Source organism: Neltuma alba, unplaced genomic scaffold (assembly GCF_004799145.2).
Source record: "Neltuma alba isolate B1F8T4 unplaced genomic scaffold, ASM479914v2 tig00005876_pilon, whole genome shotgun sequence".
NCBI lineage: Eukaryota > Viridiplantae > Streptophyta > Magnoliopsida > Fabales > Fabaceae > Neltuma > Neltuma alba.
In genome coordinates this window covers 25,225-43,130 of record NW_021634262.1, presented here as the reverse complement: position 1 = coordinate 43,130, position 17,906 = coordinate 25,225, and the positions used below count along the sequence as shown (strand labels likewise).

The 17,906-nt window shown below is 33.3% G+C and overlaps 1 protein-coding gene across 1 annotated transcript; it reads left to right on the top strand.

Annotated features, from left to right (window-relative positions):
• Positions 1-79: 79 nt before the first annotated feature.
• LOC114748948 (protein TONSOKU-like) lies at positions 80-10,009 on the top strand (the record flags this gene model as incomplete). Its single annotated transcript, XM_028937411.1, is given in 20 exon segments — positions 80-224; positions 227-876; positions 1,414-1,590; positions 1,864-1,955; positions 3,535-3,633; positions 3,751-4,184; positions 4,265-4,308; positions 4,401-4,634; positions 4,767-4,899; positions 5,042-5,158; positions 5,504-5,604; positions 6,147-6,270; positions 6,511-6,623; positions 7,036-7,147; positions 7,495-7,599; positions 7,680-7,746; positions 7,857-7,977; positions 8,089-8,256; positions 8,920-9,037; positions 9,119-10,009. Coding segments are annotated over 20 exon segments (3,702 nt in total), but the record flags the coding sequence as incomplete, so codon positions are not given.
• Between the last annotated feature and the right edge of the window lie 7,897 nt (positions 10,010-17,906).

Sequence of the window (17,906 nt, the reverse complement as noted above, 5' to 3'; positions counted from 1 at the left end):
TTTTAAAAATCTGATATTGGATATCAATGTACTTTTTGGATGTACGATTTGTTGATGTTTACACCCTATTCCGTTTTAGAAAAAACACTTGGAGCTCGCTAGGGATGCTAATGACCTTGTTGAGCAGCAAAGGGCCAGCACCCAACTTGGTCGTACTTATCATGAATTATTCTCAAGATCAGAACATGATCATCTCTCAATACGAAATGCCAAAAAGTATTTTAGTATGCTATGGAGCTGGCGCAGATTCTTAAGGAGGACCCACCAACTAATAAGTCTTCCTTTGTCAAAGAATACATTGATGCACACAACAATAGTGGAATGCTGGAAATGGAACTTGATAACTTGGAAGAGGCTCGGAAAATCCTAACAAGAGGACTAGAGATTTGCAATGAAGAAGAGGTCGGCGAAGATGATGATGGACGCAGCAGACTCCATCATAACCTTGGAAATGTATATATGGAACTGAGAATGTGGGAAAAAGCTAGAAAACATATTGAGAAGGACATTCAAATTTGTAACAAAATTGAACATTGTCAAGGAGAAGCAAAAGGCTACATTAATCTTGGGGAAGTGCATTACAGGACTCAGAAGTATGATGAAGCACAGTCTTATTATGAGAAGGCGCTTACTCTGGCGAAATCCTTGGAAGATGAGGATGCATTGGTTAGGCAAATTGATGAAAACATCAAAACTGTAAATAAAGCTGTCAAAGTAATGGATGAATTAAAGAAAGAAGAGCAGAACTTCAAAAAGCTTAAAAGATATTTGGCTGCTGCAAGAGGCTCAGCACATGAGCGTAAATATCTTCTGCAGCAAAATGCTTCCCTGGATCGCCTTCTTGAGAAATCAAGTATGATCTCTGCATGGGAGAAGGTATCAATTCTCTATGTATTGTGCGTGCCTGTGTGTGTTATCATTTTGTTAAATTGACATGATCTTGTCTCATAAATTTGCGGTGGCTATTTAATTGAAATGTTTTGAACGTCTAACTGTTAATGAGGCAATTGGTGTTCAGAATTTCCTATATACAACAACCATTTTCACCAGAGAAGAGTTCTTTCCTTTGTATATTCCATTATTGATTTGGGAGAGAAGTGCTGGGGAAGCAAGGGTCTCTTACTTCTTTGTGAATTGTTCATTAAAACTCAGTTTTACTTTTCGTGTTCATGGGAAAGAGGTTCTGTTAGTTTGCTATCCTAATGTTTCATTAAGAGGAGGTATTTCACTATTTTGTAGTATCTGTACCCTTACTCTTTGTTAAGTATGGATATTGGTGGTTCATTTCCTTCTAAGTTATAGGTAATTAATTGGAAACCATACGCATCTATGTGGAGACTTTTTAAAGCTTTGTTTATGTGTGGCTAATTAATAGAATGCCAATTTTCCTTAATGAGAACTGTCATGGTTTAGCATTGCGAGTTTGCAAAGGAGAAGAAAGAAATAGCAAATGAATTGTGTGACAATGAAAAGCTCAGTGATTCATATCTGGCTCTTGGAGAATCATATCAGAAGCTCAGAAACTTCAATGAATCTATCAAATGGTACAGAAAGAGTTGGGAAATGTACAAAAAAATCGGTAACTTAGAGGTAGGTTTGATGCTGATTTCGCTGCATGATCTTTTAATATGAAGTTCACATTTTTTGTTATCTTCCTATTCTGACTTCTACTTTGACATGAAAGTGAGACAATAAAAACCTCAATCCAATGGCTATATGGCTTTTATTGGTGAATGAGTTTATAATTCTCATTTGCATGGTGTAAGGGGATAATAGACGATCTAATAGTTTATATATTGCCACAGATTCCATCATGTGCATTCTACTTGGCTAATTCTTATCCTTTACTGGTAATGATTATAGGGCCAAGCACTAGTGAAAATTGATATTGGTAATGTTTTGGATTCTGTTCGCAATTGGCAAGGAGCACTTGCTGCATTTGAAGAGAGCTACAGGTACTAATATCCATATTTTTGAAATCTATTTGTTGACTTCATTTCAATACAAAGAAAGTGTATGGAAAATTGATTTCCATCCGTCAACAAACCCAAAAAAAGAAAAAAAAAAGAAAAAAATTGATTTCCATCTATAATGCATTATCCAAGGAGCTGGGTTAATTTTGAACACAATAGTTTTTCTCCATATGCTTTCGGTGTGCCTGAGATTGTGTAAACATTAATGGAAGATGCGAATTTTTCTTCCATTACAACAACAACAAGTAGTCTTATCCCACTAGGTGAGGTTGTCTATATGAATCGCATGATGCCATTGTGTTCTATCAACAACAAAGTCCTTAGATAGGTTGTGAATCAGAAGGTTTCGTTCAATGGCCTCATTGAGCGTTCTTCTCATTCCTTTATCCCTTTTTAAAAGACTCCAAATTGTTTGATCTACCTTTCTCACTGGCTCTTCTAATAGCTTTCTCTGTATATGTCCAAACCATTTTAAATGATGTTCAACCATTTTCTCTTTGATAGGCGCCGCACCTACTCTTGTTCTAATGTTTTTGAATCTTATCTTTTCTTGTATGATCACACATCCATCTCAACATTCTCATTTTTGCTACCTCAACTTTGTGCTATTGTTTTTTCTTTAGGGTCCAACATTCACTACCATATAACACAATTGGTCTTATAGCAATTTGATAGAATTTTCTCTTAAGCTTCTCAGGGACCTTCTTATTGCAAATAACTCCAAGAGCCTTCCTCCATTTTAACCACTCAGCTTGTATTCTATGAGAAATATCTTCATCAATTTCACTGTCCATATGTATAATAGATCCTAGATATTTGTACTCTGACACTTGAAGGATGATTTGATCTCCCATCTTAACCTCCAAATCACCACTGTCTTGCCTCCCTCCAAATCACCACTGAATTTTTCTTCCATTACATGTGAGAAAATTACTAGAAAAATTCCTAAATATAGCAACATGCCTTTTAGAGGCTACTTAAACAAACTGATTTCAACTAAAATTCAAATAATCCAAAAATTGATATGTCATGAATGCTGAGAATCCTACTAAAAGACTGTTGTAGGGGGGGGGGATGTCTTTTGGCGCAAGTACATTTATGACCATCGAAAGAAACTGCTAGATAAACCATACATGATAATTTTATGGAGTGCTCTTCTCTCAAGAGGTTGATATATTTCTAATCATTGGATGCACTTTGAGAGTCACCTTTGTAATTTAAAATTCAGAGTGAGTCTCAATTGAAAGTTTAGCTTCGTGAAAGAGAGTTATCCATGAAAAGACCAAACGGTAATTTGGTCCAAAATCTCAGGTGCAAGTCTTGACTTCCAAATTACAAATATATTATTAAGATAATGAATATTTAATTCTTCTCCTGAATGGCCTGGCTTCTTTAATTTACCAAGAATGAAAATGCTTTCCTCGTAAAATCTGTAATATTGCACAAGCAGCCGATATGAGACTGAAAAGTTTCCAATTAGAGTTGCATGCATAAATATGTCCTTGTTAACTTTGCCTGATGGTTATTCTGATCGCTGCTCATGTGACATATGATATCACAGGATTGCTGTTGAAGCTAACCTTCCTTTTGTACAGCTTTCTGCCCTGGAAAATATGCACTATAGCAACATGATAAGATTTGATGATGAGAATGAAACCAGGTAAGTTTTTATGGGGGCCATATTTTTTGCTGTTAAGTTGAATTATTCATGGATCCGAGTCATAAGACCTTCTAGCAGACCTGCAAATGTCTAATCATTAAATTTCAACCTTTGAAGGAGGTTGAAACTTTTAATTGATCAGCTGAAGAAATCACTAGATACAGACCCTGAACCAAGAGATACAAAAGAGGATTGTTGCTCTGAGACTGATACTGAAGCTGATGGTTATCTTTCAAACAGTGGGTCTGAATCAAAAATGGCAACTGCTCGAGAAGATTGGAACGATGACATGCCCCTGATGTCAGTCTTTCAGTCCAGAAAAAAATCATCCCAAAAAGCAGGTTTCATGGAAGGTTTAAGCAACTCTGTTGAGGAACCTCAGCAGTCACCTCGAAGTATGCCAAAAACTACCAGTCAGAAGGCTGTTGGTTCTAAACGTGTCCGTGTAATCCTTTCTGATGATGAGGAGGAAGAGAATGTTGATGAGATGGAGCATTTAAAGAGAAAGCCCCGTGATTGTCAGTTACAGGACTTCTCTACTACTGACACAAGTGAGTTTTGACCATCTGCTTTGAACCTTAGACTTTTTAATGCGAAAATTAAGTACTGGCTGATACTTTACTAATTGCAGTAAAGAGTAAAAGAAGTGGTGCCAGTCCTGCAGCTAAAATTCAGGTAAAAAGCTTTAAATTATAACTTTGAAGTTCGTGTTTTATACTTTTATATTTAATCGAATATAAGCCAGTATATGCATACTTGATTGGCAGGTTGTCTCAGAGTATGGATCCAAGTGTCCAATTAACGTTGAAGATAGCAGTAGTTCTTTCAAATGCCGGCATCCTCACAGTGCCACAAAAGCTGCCAGCTATTCAAGATCTCTGAGCAATGATTTAGTTGCTGAACCTGATATTGCCAGTGGTTCAAAATGTGATACGAGTATCTCTGGCAAACTATTGCACCACGGAGCCGCCTATCCCATGAGGCGTAGTTCTGAACGAGATGTGAGTTCTGTTGTGATGGCTCCGATATGAAGAGTCTATTTGAGATTCATTATTTCATCCAGTCCTTTTTGTCACTGTTTCTGATCTATATTCTTTCTAACTTTTCTCCCCCTGTCCTTTCTCTAATTGCAGCAAGATATTACGGTCAAGATTGAAAATGACCTGATTTACATAGAAGCAACCTCATTTGTTGCTAGTGATCAGTTGAAGTCTGAAGTTGCATGCTTATATTATCTACAGCTTCCTAGAGAGAAAAGATCTGAGGGTACGTATTTCCCAATTGGAGGGTTCCTTGTCATAATTAATATCGGCAAATAAGATCAGCAACTAGTTAGAAAATCTAGCTGTATGAACTCTCATATTAACTTTAGAGTTCACTTCGATTGTACTAAAATGTTAATGTGCAGGTTTGTTGCCCATTATTCAGCACATAAGATGTGCTGGAAGAGATCTAGAATCCCTAGAAACTGTCGAAAATCTTAAGGAATGCGTGGGAGATGACATAGTTGAAGTTTCCGTTGATGGTATGTAGTACAGCTGTTTTATGTTCATTCTTGGGAGGTCAACATGCAATGGTTTCTGTAATTAACGCAGCTTCTTTCCATTAATCTAATTTCTAGTCAAGAATTGATTGCACGCAAAATATTTGGTTCTTGAGATCAGTTGAATAAAATTTTGCCTACTTCATTGTCATTAGATAGTTCACTGATGTTGCAATTTATTCAAGCATAGGAGGTAGAATTCATTAAAGGAACATGCATCAGGAATCATAGGCTTGCTCTGTATCGTAGCTGTATTACTTTTAGCACCGATGTCAAATATGACAACTATCTGCTAGTGAGATATGCAATTAATCTTCCCCATTACAGGATGGGTTCAGAAACGCCTAATAAAAATGTACATGGACTGCTGCGAGGAGTTGTCCGAAGTACCAAATCTCAAGGTGCTCAAGAAACTGTACAATTTAGAGGTAAGATGCAACGTAGTCGGGTCAATTGTCTCATTGCCATTTCGCAAGAAAAGTCATGATTTTTCATTTTTTGGAGATTCTTTTGGACGTCTTTGTGTCCAGTGCATTGCTAGTTGGGCCCCAAGGCCCAGAAACATGGCCCAATTTCAGCCGGCATAACTAGTTCAATATGTTTATCTATTTCCAAAGCCATACCGTATTTAGCAAGTTTATCTGCACATACTTTAGCTTCTCTCCAAGTTCAGACCACCTTGACTTCCCATTAAGCTTTTCCAATTTACGAAACAACAGACCCAAAGAAACCACAATAGACCCAAGAATATCAACAAAAGGGATGCCGTGCCAAGCTTCCCACCAAATGCTCACAAAAACATGCTTTCGTCAACCACACTGAATTAAAATTTTGCATTAAATTATTGTTGACTAAATGTGGTTCCTGCGCACCGCACGGAATCGGAGAATAAGCTGCATTATCTAATGAATAATACAGTTTTTAGTTACAGTTTTTATATTGATTGTGGCTTCTTATTTTTGTCAATCAGGTTTCAGATGATGAGATTATTGTGACTGAGTGCGACCTGCAAGATTTGTCAGTAACTCCATTGTTAAATGCTCTGCTTTCTCACAAGAGATTTGCAATGCTTGATCTCTCTCACAATATGTTAGGTACATGTGGCTCTTTTGCTTTAGGGATTCTCTCAATTGTATTGCATTTTGATTACTTCCATGCTCCTCCAAGAGGGTCTTCTTTTCGTGTGTGCACGTGCATGCGTGCTTCTCAATTCATCTATATTTTGTTCAAATGAGTTAGGCAAAAGGAATAATAACCAGAAATAGAAAGTATAGATATAAGTAAGTGCAGTCTATTCGGTAGTTTTGGCTTTACATGGGATCTCTATGTATTAGGAAATGGAACAATGGAGAAACTTCAGAAAGTGTTCGTGGCATCAGGCCAATCTTACGGCGGCCTGACTCTGGACTTGCATTGCAATCGGTTCGGGCCAACCGCATTGTTTCAGGTATGGGTCCGTGGGCAAAGGTTTTGATCTTTACATGGTTGTCTATTCTTTCCCCTTCTTCTGTTCAAATGCTAACACTTGCTGAAGGGAGATTTTAGTCATGAGATTTTAAATTCAATAGGTTGAAATTGAATTATCTTCTTTGATAAACGATAAGGGTATCTTAGTAGAAAGATATCTTTGAAAATCGAACTCGTGAATGGATATGCATAAAATTCTCTGAAATTCCATCAGCAACCGCCTGTCTTGTTCCCACTAAGAATCAGAACCTGTTGCCAAAAATTAAAAGAAAGTTATAATCCATGACATTCTTGTTGACCAATCTCTGCTTAGAAAAATAATCTTGTCATTATTTTCTCGACTTTGATGCCATTCCCAATTTGCTAATTTATAAGGCTTACTTTTTTCTCAGATATGTGAATGCTCAGTCCTATTTGCACGACTTGAAGTGCTTAACTTTTCTGGAAACCGTCTTACCGATGCATGTGGATCTTACCTTTCAACGATCTTGGAAAAATGTACTGGTAAGCAGCATTTCTACACCTTAGTCTCTCTCTTTTTGTTTGGTTAAATCAGGAACCCTGGTCATTATCCTCCCCCATCCTAATTTCACCGTCTGAGTTATTTCGAGGCCACTAGCTTTGTCTATATCAAATATGGTTGTTTGCGTTGTCTCTTGAGGGATGTTGATATTCACTTCCTTCCCTTTGTCACAAGATGCGGAAAATCTATGTTACTATATAAAATACCATAAGCTACTAAAAAGTATGCTTACCATTTCTCTAGTTCTCTCGTGTTCTTGCAAGTGGCTTTCCTCTATTAGCCTGTTATAAGTCTCCTTGCCTCTATTTACAACTCTTTTGTCTTGTAGCCCTCTGTAGCTTGAATGTAGAGCGCTGTCACATCACGTCTAGAACTATTCAAAAGATGGCCGATGCATTGGACTCTAAATCTGTTCTTGTACAGCTTTGTATAGGTATCATGTATTTAATATTCTTTTTGGATACCTGTCAGATGTAATTTTTGAGCTCAAGGAGTCTCTCTCCTCTATGTCAGGTTATAACAACCCTGTATCTGGAAATGCTATTGTTAATCTACTGACCAAGCTTTCTACTTTGCAAAGGTAGAGATTAGATATATCTTTTGTCTCTATGTAGCGTCTTCCTGTAATTTGCCACATTTATCATGGCATGTAGAGATGAAGTTTAAATAAAATTAAATTTGTTATTGTAGGTTTTCTGAGCTGAATCTGAGTGGTCTAAAATTAGGCAAACCGGTTGTTGATACGCTTTGCCAGCTTGCAGGGACCATTAGTTTATCAGGATTAATGCTTGGAAGCACGGGAATCGGAAATGTGAGTGATGTCTATGTTTATCATGTGTTCATAGTATTGTTGATACCGCAATTGTTTGTTCTGCATGCATATCCCACTGGTCCTCTGATTCTGATCGATGTTCTTCTGCAGGAAGGAGTGATGCAATTAACACGATCATTGTTCAATGGGACACAAGAGCTTGTGAAACTTGACATATCATATTGCGGGCTTACATCTAGTAACTTTTTTAGTGCAGGTGTTTCTTCATTTTCTTCCATTCTTGAGCTTAAACTGGAAGGAAATCCTATTATGCCAGAGGTTTGTAGCTTGTATATTGTCTTTTCCGGATTTTTACCTTTATATTCTAGTAATGAATGCTCTTTGGTTGGTTTTGTTGAATATTGTGTATGTATTTGCTGTGATGTTGCCACATCATAACCCTTAATTTGTGTGCTTTTATAGAGAGGGATAGCATCAGTATTTAACCTTCGGTCTATAACTAGAATGCTGATCCTTTATTTTGCAGAGTTTGTGAACTGAGTTATATAATTAATGACTTGTAGTCTCTGTAGATTTTTATTATACTACCTCCGGTCTTTAATATAAGAGCTAGATAATTAATTTGTGGATATTAAGTAAATTAGTTAAGTTAGTTATTTGTAATAAATGGATGTTGTTTTTCCTAAAATAGACCTATTCACCATGTGCATTGAAATTATCTTTTTATGAAAATTTCTTAACATATGCAATCATCATATGAATTATTTGGAGGCAAAATAGATAAATATTAGAGATAAAGTAGATTAAAGTCTTATATTTATGACTAAACTGAATCTCCCAATTAACTTTTATATTAAAGACTAGAGGTAATGTATAAATATATATTAACATCTCCAGTTAACGCTGATCACATTATGAATTTAACCAGTCAATCATTATTTGGTATGCTAAGATGCAAATTTCTATATTTGTAATGAATAGGGCAGCAATACCCTTTCTTCTCTGCTAATGAACCCACAGTGCTGTCTAAAAGTTTTAGTCCTTAGAAACTGTCAGCTTGGGCTCACTGGAGTTCTCCACGTCATTGAGGCACTAGCAGGTAGGCATTTAATCACATTTGATAATCTACTCATCCTTTTGAAAATGCATTTACTTAATACATATCTTGTTTCTCTATCAGAGAACAACTGCCTACAGGAGCTTAATCTAGCGGGTAATGCTGCTCCAAACGAACTTTCTTCTCTACGACATGACTCCTCGATAAAAGGGTGCTCAGAGAACTTGGAGCAGAAGCCAGATACTCGTGAATTAAGTTCTCCCATGAAAGTGGACAAAACTAAAGAGGGTCTTGGCACTCTCAAAAATGCTAATTGTGAGCTTGAAGTTGCTAACAATCAAGATGATCGGACGAGAATAGAAACTGGAACTTCTGGAATTGATGATAGTTGTGCCAGTTCAAGTCAAAGAAATTCTTCATATCCTAAATGCCATTTAATTCGAAAACTTTCAACTGCTATTGGTCTGGCAAACAACCTGCAATTACTTGACCTCAGCGATAATGGTTTCTCTGCAGAAGCTGCAGAACTTTTGTATGGTTCATGGTCATCGTCATCTTTGCGAACTCTGCGAACTCGTTCAAGTCACAAGCACATTACTGATGAGGTTATTCATTTCTCAACCAGCGAAAATAAGTGCTGTAGAGTGAAGCCATGCTGCAAGAAAGATTGATTTTGTTTCTACTGATCTGATCGTTGTGGCAAATGCTCGTGTGTGGTTATGAACGTTTCCTCGTCCAGTTATTATTTCTTGTTATTTTCTTAAGGTACGTACAGTTTTGCTCTAGCTTCATTTGTTACGTAAAATTTGTATATAAAGCACAAGTCAAATGATGATACATATGTTGGCAAAATACACACATGTATATCTTCATAGTTTTTCCCCTTTTTTGAGTAAAAAGTGGGGAAGTACCATTACTCAAAAATGGGAGACAAAACAGCACTGGTTTGCAAATTATTAGTTTATTTAACATGACTACGGATTGATTCAATTTAACTGGATTCTTGTTGGGGTTTCTTTGTGGATGCTGATCCACTGATTGCAATCTAAACATAAGCATGTGAGTAACTTGGTATTTGACATTGAGAGTAGGATTCAAATTTGTTCTCTGGCACGATTGAAGAAAAGTTATATCCATTTACCCAAAGTTGCATTGCAGGATGCTGCATTATCTTTGTCACTTAGATCCTTTTGTTTTGAGATTACAGGATATTTAGATGAAAACCAAATTATGATTTTAAAAATAATTTTATGGTATACAAAGTAAGTATATGAGAAGGATTTTGTTTCAATTTACATGAGAGTACTTTTTAAAAGTGTGAGTTAAATCAAACACTCAAAACAACGTCATAAGCTAGGATTTGAGAAGAAATGTATATGCTTACCAATCATATAAATTATGGGATGTTTTTGTAATGATTAACATGACAACATAAATCATATAATAATAAAATACATAAATTTTTCCATTAAATTTGATTTTTTTTAAAAAAAACTCACATACCACCCATAATTGTGCGTATTAAAAGTACATTGATCTATTTTAAATTTGTTAAAATGAAAAATCATTAGCTGCAGTAAAACTATTTTTACAGAGGGACTATACAAAGTTTTAATTTTATACTTGATTTAAACAAAATTAAAAAAAAAAGCATGATTTATTTTATAATTGATACTGTATATTTAACAACTTAAATTCACCAAGGTGACAATCATACTGTATATTTAAGTGAAGTGGGAGCTTGAATTTTGTGGATAAAAAGAAGTTATGTCAATAGGGCTGTCTCTTATTTAACCTTGTTAATCAACGATACTGAATATAAAATACTTATTCTTTTGGGGGGAGGGGGGGGAACTGGCCCTGTTTATGGGCTTATCTTAGTATGATAAGGACTCAACAATGAAGTCCAAAGCACACTTTCATGGTCCTCCTAAATTAACCCCACAGCCATGAAAATGTCAAAATTTTCTGCCTACTTGCGGATATCTTATCCTCTTACATCAAGAGATAAACAAAGTCGTAAAGCACAGCAACGAAAGTCAAAAACAATTAAAGAACAGTTAGAGATGAAAACAAAAAAATCCATCAGATTTGACTATACACATATGTATATGACCATATGAATCCGAATCCTCTTTTTTTTGTGAAACAAGACGCACGTCATGTTATTAAAAGGATAAAGAAAGAATATGAAAAATCTGCCATACATACGTTAGGCAAAGCAAGAATGAAAGAGGTACACGGAAGGCAAAAGTTGAACGGAAGAAGAAAATCTGTGCAAGTAACTTAGTATAATGCAATGAAAATCTTTTAGTATGATTTGAGAATCTTCCAAATGATACTAACATGTGTATATATTATACATATCGTGTTGACAAAGCTTCTAATAACTTTATGGGAATGAATGAGATATACATGAAAATAAAATCATAAGCATAAATAAATGATATGCCAGTTAGATAGTCATAATTGAGTTTAGTGAAAAGAGTTAGTTTTTCATAACATAATAAATTAATATTCAAATTCTCAATAGAAGAAATGTTTATATTTACTACCCGATCATATCTCAAATAGGATTGATTCCAATAAACAAAAATACCTATACTTGATCAAAGAAAAACAAAAAGGATTATATAGAAGAGAGGAGGAGGTTGCAAAGGTAAAAGGAGCAGTAACTTGAAAGTAAATGATGTTTTGTTCATTATGATTTGAGCATACGAAATAAGTTGGCATCAACTATATAGTATTTATGCATACTTGATTTGATTCATTCATTCATTCGTTTGATTTGATTCCTCCATCATCCTCGATCATCATTTTCAGTAATTAACTCAAAAACGTATTTAGATTTTCTCTCAAGCTTCCACATGCACGCACACATACATGTGTATATACTTGGCTTTATTATTACATTATTTGGCTTCAGTGTTTTATTATTTTGTTGATAGATTTCATTTAATAGAAATGATGAATATATAAATGAAGGGTAATAATGAAAATGAAAAGAATCAAAGCGTTGTTACTGTAGACGCGGCGCCTGTTAAAGGTTTATTTATCCAAGCATGCACCATTTCCAATTTCTCATCATAATAATAATTATCATCTTTTTTCCCCCTAATGCAACCGAGTGAATATTGGAAGACATCAATATATCGATTGAGAATATATATAAATTTTAAGAAAAATTGGTCAATTTTTTTATTGGAAAATGAAATTGTGCAAAGGTACATGAGGATTTAGGTCCTTGAATGAAGGCAACTTTAGTGTGTGCAATTCTTCTTTAATTGTACGCAACATATCTACAAATATATGCAAATGTCTTTTGTTCTTCACATAATTGAAAATAGATTGCATATTTCAGTCCCAAAAAAATACAAGTTGCATATATAATTAAAGAAGAATGGCATTCACTAAAAATTGATTCCATCTATGTCTTTGATTAAATCTCAAGTACTTTTACACAATTTATTTCATAGTTATAAATTTTTAGCCCATTTTTTTTAATTATATCTTCCTCCGGTCCTAAATATAAATTTTATTTTATAGTATAAATTATACTACAAAATCAGTCTTGGTATTAGCAGAGCAACTTGATTTTAAAAACTTAACTACGATGCACAAGAGTTATGTTTGGTGAGGCAAAATTAGGTACAACTCATCTCAATTATATTCTAAGTATTAAGTTCATATTTTATTTTGATAAGGCCTAGTTATTTTGTTTTAAAATATAACATTTAGTTACTTGCGCACATCCATGACTTTTAATTAGTTAATAGATTTGACTATATATATTGATTTATTCATTTATTACAAAATTACATTTAAATAAAAATTAGTATTTATTATTAATTTCTATTATAAGTATACATTAAAAAAAGACACAACTTTCGGTCCTCAAACTTTCACCCAATTTATAATTTAATCCATATGTCTTAATTGTTATCAAACGAATCATTAAAGTTTCAAATACTTGTAGATTTTTCTTTTGCGAACAAATACTCATAGATTTAGTCTTCATTTTTTCTGCCAACCATAGATTTCATCTTTATGATGGATCCTACCAAAGTAAGAACTAATTCCATTATGTCATAATGTATTATCAGTTAGTCTATGTACGCAAATAACTAAGTAACATTTGCAAAGTCAACGCAAGTATTTCAGGTCCAAAACAGCCAACCCCAAAAAACACGCACAAGCATAATATGACATTATAACTTTATATTTTATCAAGGCAATAATAATTGGGATTAATTTTGTAAGTATTTGAAACTTCAAGGATTGGTTTAATACCAATTAATATATAAGGACAAAATTGTAAATTGATTGAAAATTGAAGGACTATTAGTTCTAGGGGTGTTCACGGGACGGATCGGGACCGGGACAGGCCCGTCCCGGTTCCGTCCCGATGAACAGTAACGGGACAGATTTTCTGTCCCGTGTCCCGGCCCGTCCCGGGGTTGTCCCGGTCCTGGTCGGGACGGGACCGGGACGTCCCGAAATAATTTTTTTTATTTTTTTTTATTTTTTTAAAAAAATCTAATTTTTTTAATTATATTTTTTTGAGCTTAAATCTTATAAAAACATCTTTTTTATTTGTTTGGGCACTCTTAAACAAAAGCTCAAAATATTACATATAATAGTTATTAAAAACTCTAAACAAAAGCTTTTAACACAATAAAAACTTGCTAAAAATTCTAATCATCAATAATCTCAAATCATTAACAAATATAAAAACTTTAAATAAATATATCCATAGTTCCATACAATAGTCTCAAATCTTAAAAAAATATGAAAAAAATGATATTATATAAAAAATTAAAAAAATTAATTTTTTTTTAAAAAAAGGAACTGGGACGGGACCGGGACGGGACGACCCCGTCCCGTGTCCCGTCCCGTCCCGGTCCCTTTTTTGTCCCGTCCCGGTTTGTCCCGTCCCGAAAAATTTCGGGACGGATCCGTCCTGTCCCAATAAGACCGGGACCGGAACGGGCCGACCGGGACGGGCCGGCCTTGAACACCCCTAATTAGTTCCATTTTCTCAATATATATAATAGATAGATGGGTAAACCTTTTTTAGTTCACTCATGTTAAGTTAAATTATTAAAAAAAAAATTCCACTGATCATTTTCTTTGAATTGATATTAAAATTAATATTAATTCAATCCCAATACAAATTTGCATCATGTTGCGTATAAATGTACTACAATTTTTCCTATTATTATCTTAAAAAGGAAATTCCAGTTATTGTAATACTTTTTTGTTAAATATGAATTAGTATCATCATCATCACTGAGAATTAGGTGGGCATGGTAGAATCCATAATTCTGAGCAGTAACATCCGGGCTGTCCACCAATAACATGAACAATCATTTCTACGTTTTTATCATTATCAGTTTTTCTACTGAGGAAAAAAAAAATTGCAAATACAGTCTCATAATAATCAACAATCCTTTAGAAGTATAAAAATATAAAATCCCTTCCAGTAAAATGAGTATTGATGTGAAACATTATTACAAAATTGGTGTACATGTGTTTTAACTTTTAACCATGAGGGCTCCAAAATTTACTTGCCGCCAATGCAATCATAGCAAATAGCAATTATTCAGTCTCTTTTATGAGACTCTCATTACATGAATACCGACCACTTCACATCAATTAAAGAATGCTAATTCACACCAACGCGTGCATGGTGGTTGTAAAATGTAAATAGTACTACCCTATTTTATTCTGTTTAAAGGTAAATATAATCTTTGGTCCCTCGAGTTTGTTTTTATTTTGGTTTTGGTCTCTCAAGCTTCAAACCATAGGTTTTGGTCTCTCAAGTTTCAAACCATAGGTTTTGGTCCTTCTAAGGCTAAAATGGTCCAAGTTTTTATTGAATTATAAGGACTAATGTTTTAAATGAAAAGAAACTTGAGGGACTAAAACCTATGGTTTAAAATTTGAATGATTGAAACCAAAATGAGAGTAAACTTGAAGGACCAAAATTTGTATTAACCTTTTAAAAAAAAAAATTGGGGTAGGACTAGACCTAACCTGATCCAACTTAATGCATATTGAATAAGATAAGGGTAGAATTGAAAAAATAATAACAATTAATGTCATAAGATATAACTTTCATTGAAGATAAATATTACTTTTAGAAGTTGCATTGTATATTTAGGATTACAGAGAGTAATCCTTCAAATTAATGTGTTAACAGTCTGTGTTAATAATTAATAGCACCTTATTAGATAATTTTTGGTTTTACAAACACATGTATTTTCTTATTAAAAATAATCATATTCAAGAGACTAATATGCATTAAATATGAATATTTTTCTTAACAAAGATTTAAACATTAACTCCCTGTATTGTAAGGAATTAACTCAATGCCTTGCCTATGCCCTCCTCTTCCTCCCAATTTCTTTTTGTGATGGCTTCATTACATCGGCAGATGGGCCCACTTCTCAAAAACGAAAAGGATGGCCCACTGCAAAGCACACTTGATTTAAGCCACAGAATCTCTGGTGAGAGGATATTAGCAAATGAGAAAGATGGATGAGGATATTACATCATCCCTGAATTGAAATAATTAACTTTTTTTCTGAATAAAGATTAAGGCTAATCATTTAAAATAACATTATATTAGCAGTTGAATGCTCATTATTTACCTTCTTTAAACGACAAACGTGGGAAAAGCATGAGTCATCGGTTCTGCAAAACCATCATTAGCTTCGATATGTACATTATTAATATTAAAACCCTTCGTCTAATAATCCAAATCCAAATGTACATTCTTGATTATTCCACTAATAACGCTTTTAGTATTTGTTAATAGGAATCTGCTGGTCAATGGTCAAGAAAATTAAATGCAATTTTTGAATGAAAGTGCGAAAGGGCCCTTCAACAATATTAGTCAATCAAGTTTGACTACATGCCCCATTGGTGCTCAAATTAGAAAGCAACATCACATGGTATGGGAACTTAATTAGTTAATGAAGCAAATATTATACTTTGAGAAGAAATGAATTGACATTGTACTAACTGAACATAAATAAGAAATAAGTATATTTAGGTATTTTGGATATATATCTATATATATAAGTCTCTTAGAGACATTAGGTATACATCTTATTCTGAAGTATCAAGACTTTTCATTAAGCGTTCATCATTTTCAATGTTATTTGATCCAAAAAATTACCAAAAAAGCCCTAAAAGATTATAAATATAAATGATGAATCTTATAAGAAAATTAATATTAATCAAATGCCAAAAATTACAAATAAATTCCAAGATACTAATGTTATTTCTTACCTACATAAAAAATAAAAATATAATTCTAACCAACCATTTTATACAGGCTACCAGGTGACCAACTATTTATTTTATAGAGTACTACTTATTTTTAATTTTTAAGACTTTTTTGTAATTTACATGCTCAACTAACTAGTGGTTAAAATCACAAATGTAATATTATACCACTTAATAGTTTAAAATATCAAGTAATCCAAAAAAAAAAATAGTTCAAGCATAAAAATGTCCTGTTACCTCCTTTAAACTCTATACACACGCTGTTCCATAATTGGAAATTCAAATAACCTAGAGGGAAGGCATTAACATATAAATATATATTTATATTTATATTTTCACTGAGAAAGGTCACCTCCAGCCCTCATATCGGTGATATATATTGTTGTTTGATCACCACTTCAATGTGGGACAAACATTTAATCATAAATCTCCCGGCTGTGTTTACTTTTATATATATATATATATATATATATATATATATATCCCACCCCTACTTTTGTTCCTGGTAGGGATAAAGATTTCTTTTTTCAAAAGTTGAGTTTTATCAATATAATTGACTTAGTTTTTGTCACATATAGGTGATCAATTTTTAATCTTTTTTTTCCAATAATGAAGTGGTATAAGTCAATAATAATGAACATTTCAAAACTTAATTTTTGTTTGAAGATAAATATTTTTCACCTTGCGCATGGATGATAACCCTATGATATACTCTTTTTGTTTGAAGATATTTTATCAATATAATTGAATTTTTTTAGTTACATATATATATATATGATATATGATGTAATTCACCTTGCATTAGTAATATTATGAATTAATTATTCATATAAATTTTAAAATTATTTTTTAATATTTAATTAGTCAGTGATTAAGACGGCACCAGACACTATTTGGCGGCAATATCGAAAATGGAATACAAGTAAGCATGGGTTTTGTCAATCACTTTTGGTAATGAGATAAAGAAGAGTGTATAATAAAAAGTTGCAAAGTAAGATTAGCATTACATAAAGCTAATTAATCAATTTCAAAGGCCTTTTGCTTTTTTGTGGTTTTGAAATTATTAAGTAAGCAATAATACAAAATAACACCTGAAGGATTCAATAATCATGTATACATATTTCGGATTATCAAAATTATACAATTAAAGTTCGAGTGTACCGCTTTTTCTTCCATTGATTATTTTTAATTATTCGCTCTCAACATTTCCACGTATTTCGGCCATGATTGGAAATTTATTTTCCACAAATCAAACCAATTGAAATAATGAGAACCATAATGATAAAAATATTGATACAGAAGAATTTAAAAAAAAAAACTCTTTATTACTCATAATGTATTTTATTTCCTATGGAATCCAATGTTGCTTCACAATGTAGACTCTATCCAGATTAAATCAAGTTGTTACTTTTATGTTCCTAAACTAATTACCAAGGAAGGGATATAATTGAATTTTTAATATTCCTAATCCTTCACAAGTAAAAAAAAAAAAAGCAATTTAATAATCTATTATATTAAATTATTGTTTACATATTTTTCAGATGATGTGCTACATGTTTTAAAGAATTTTAAATACTCCATTGCATATAATATTGACACTAGTAAATGAGAAATTTGT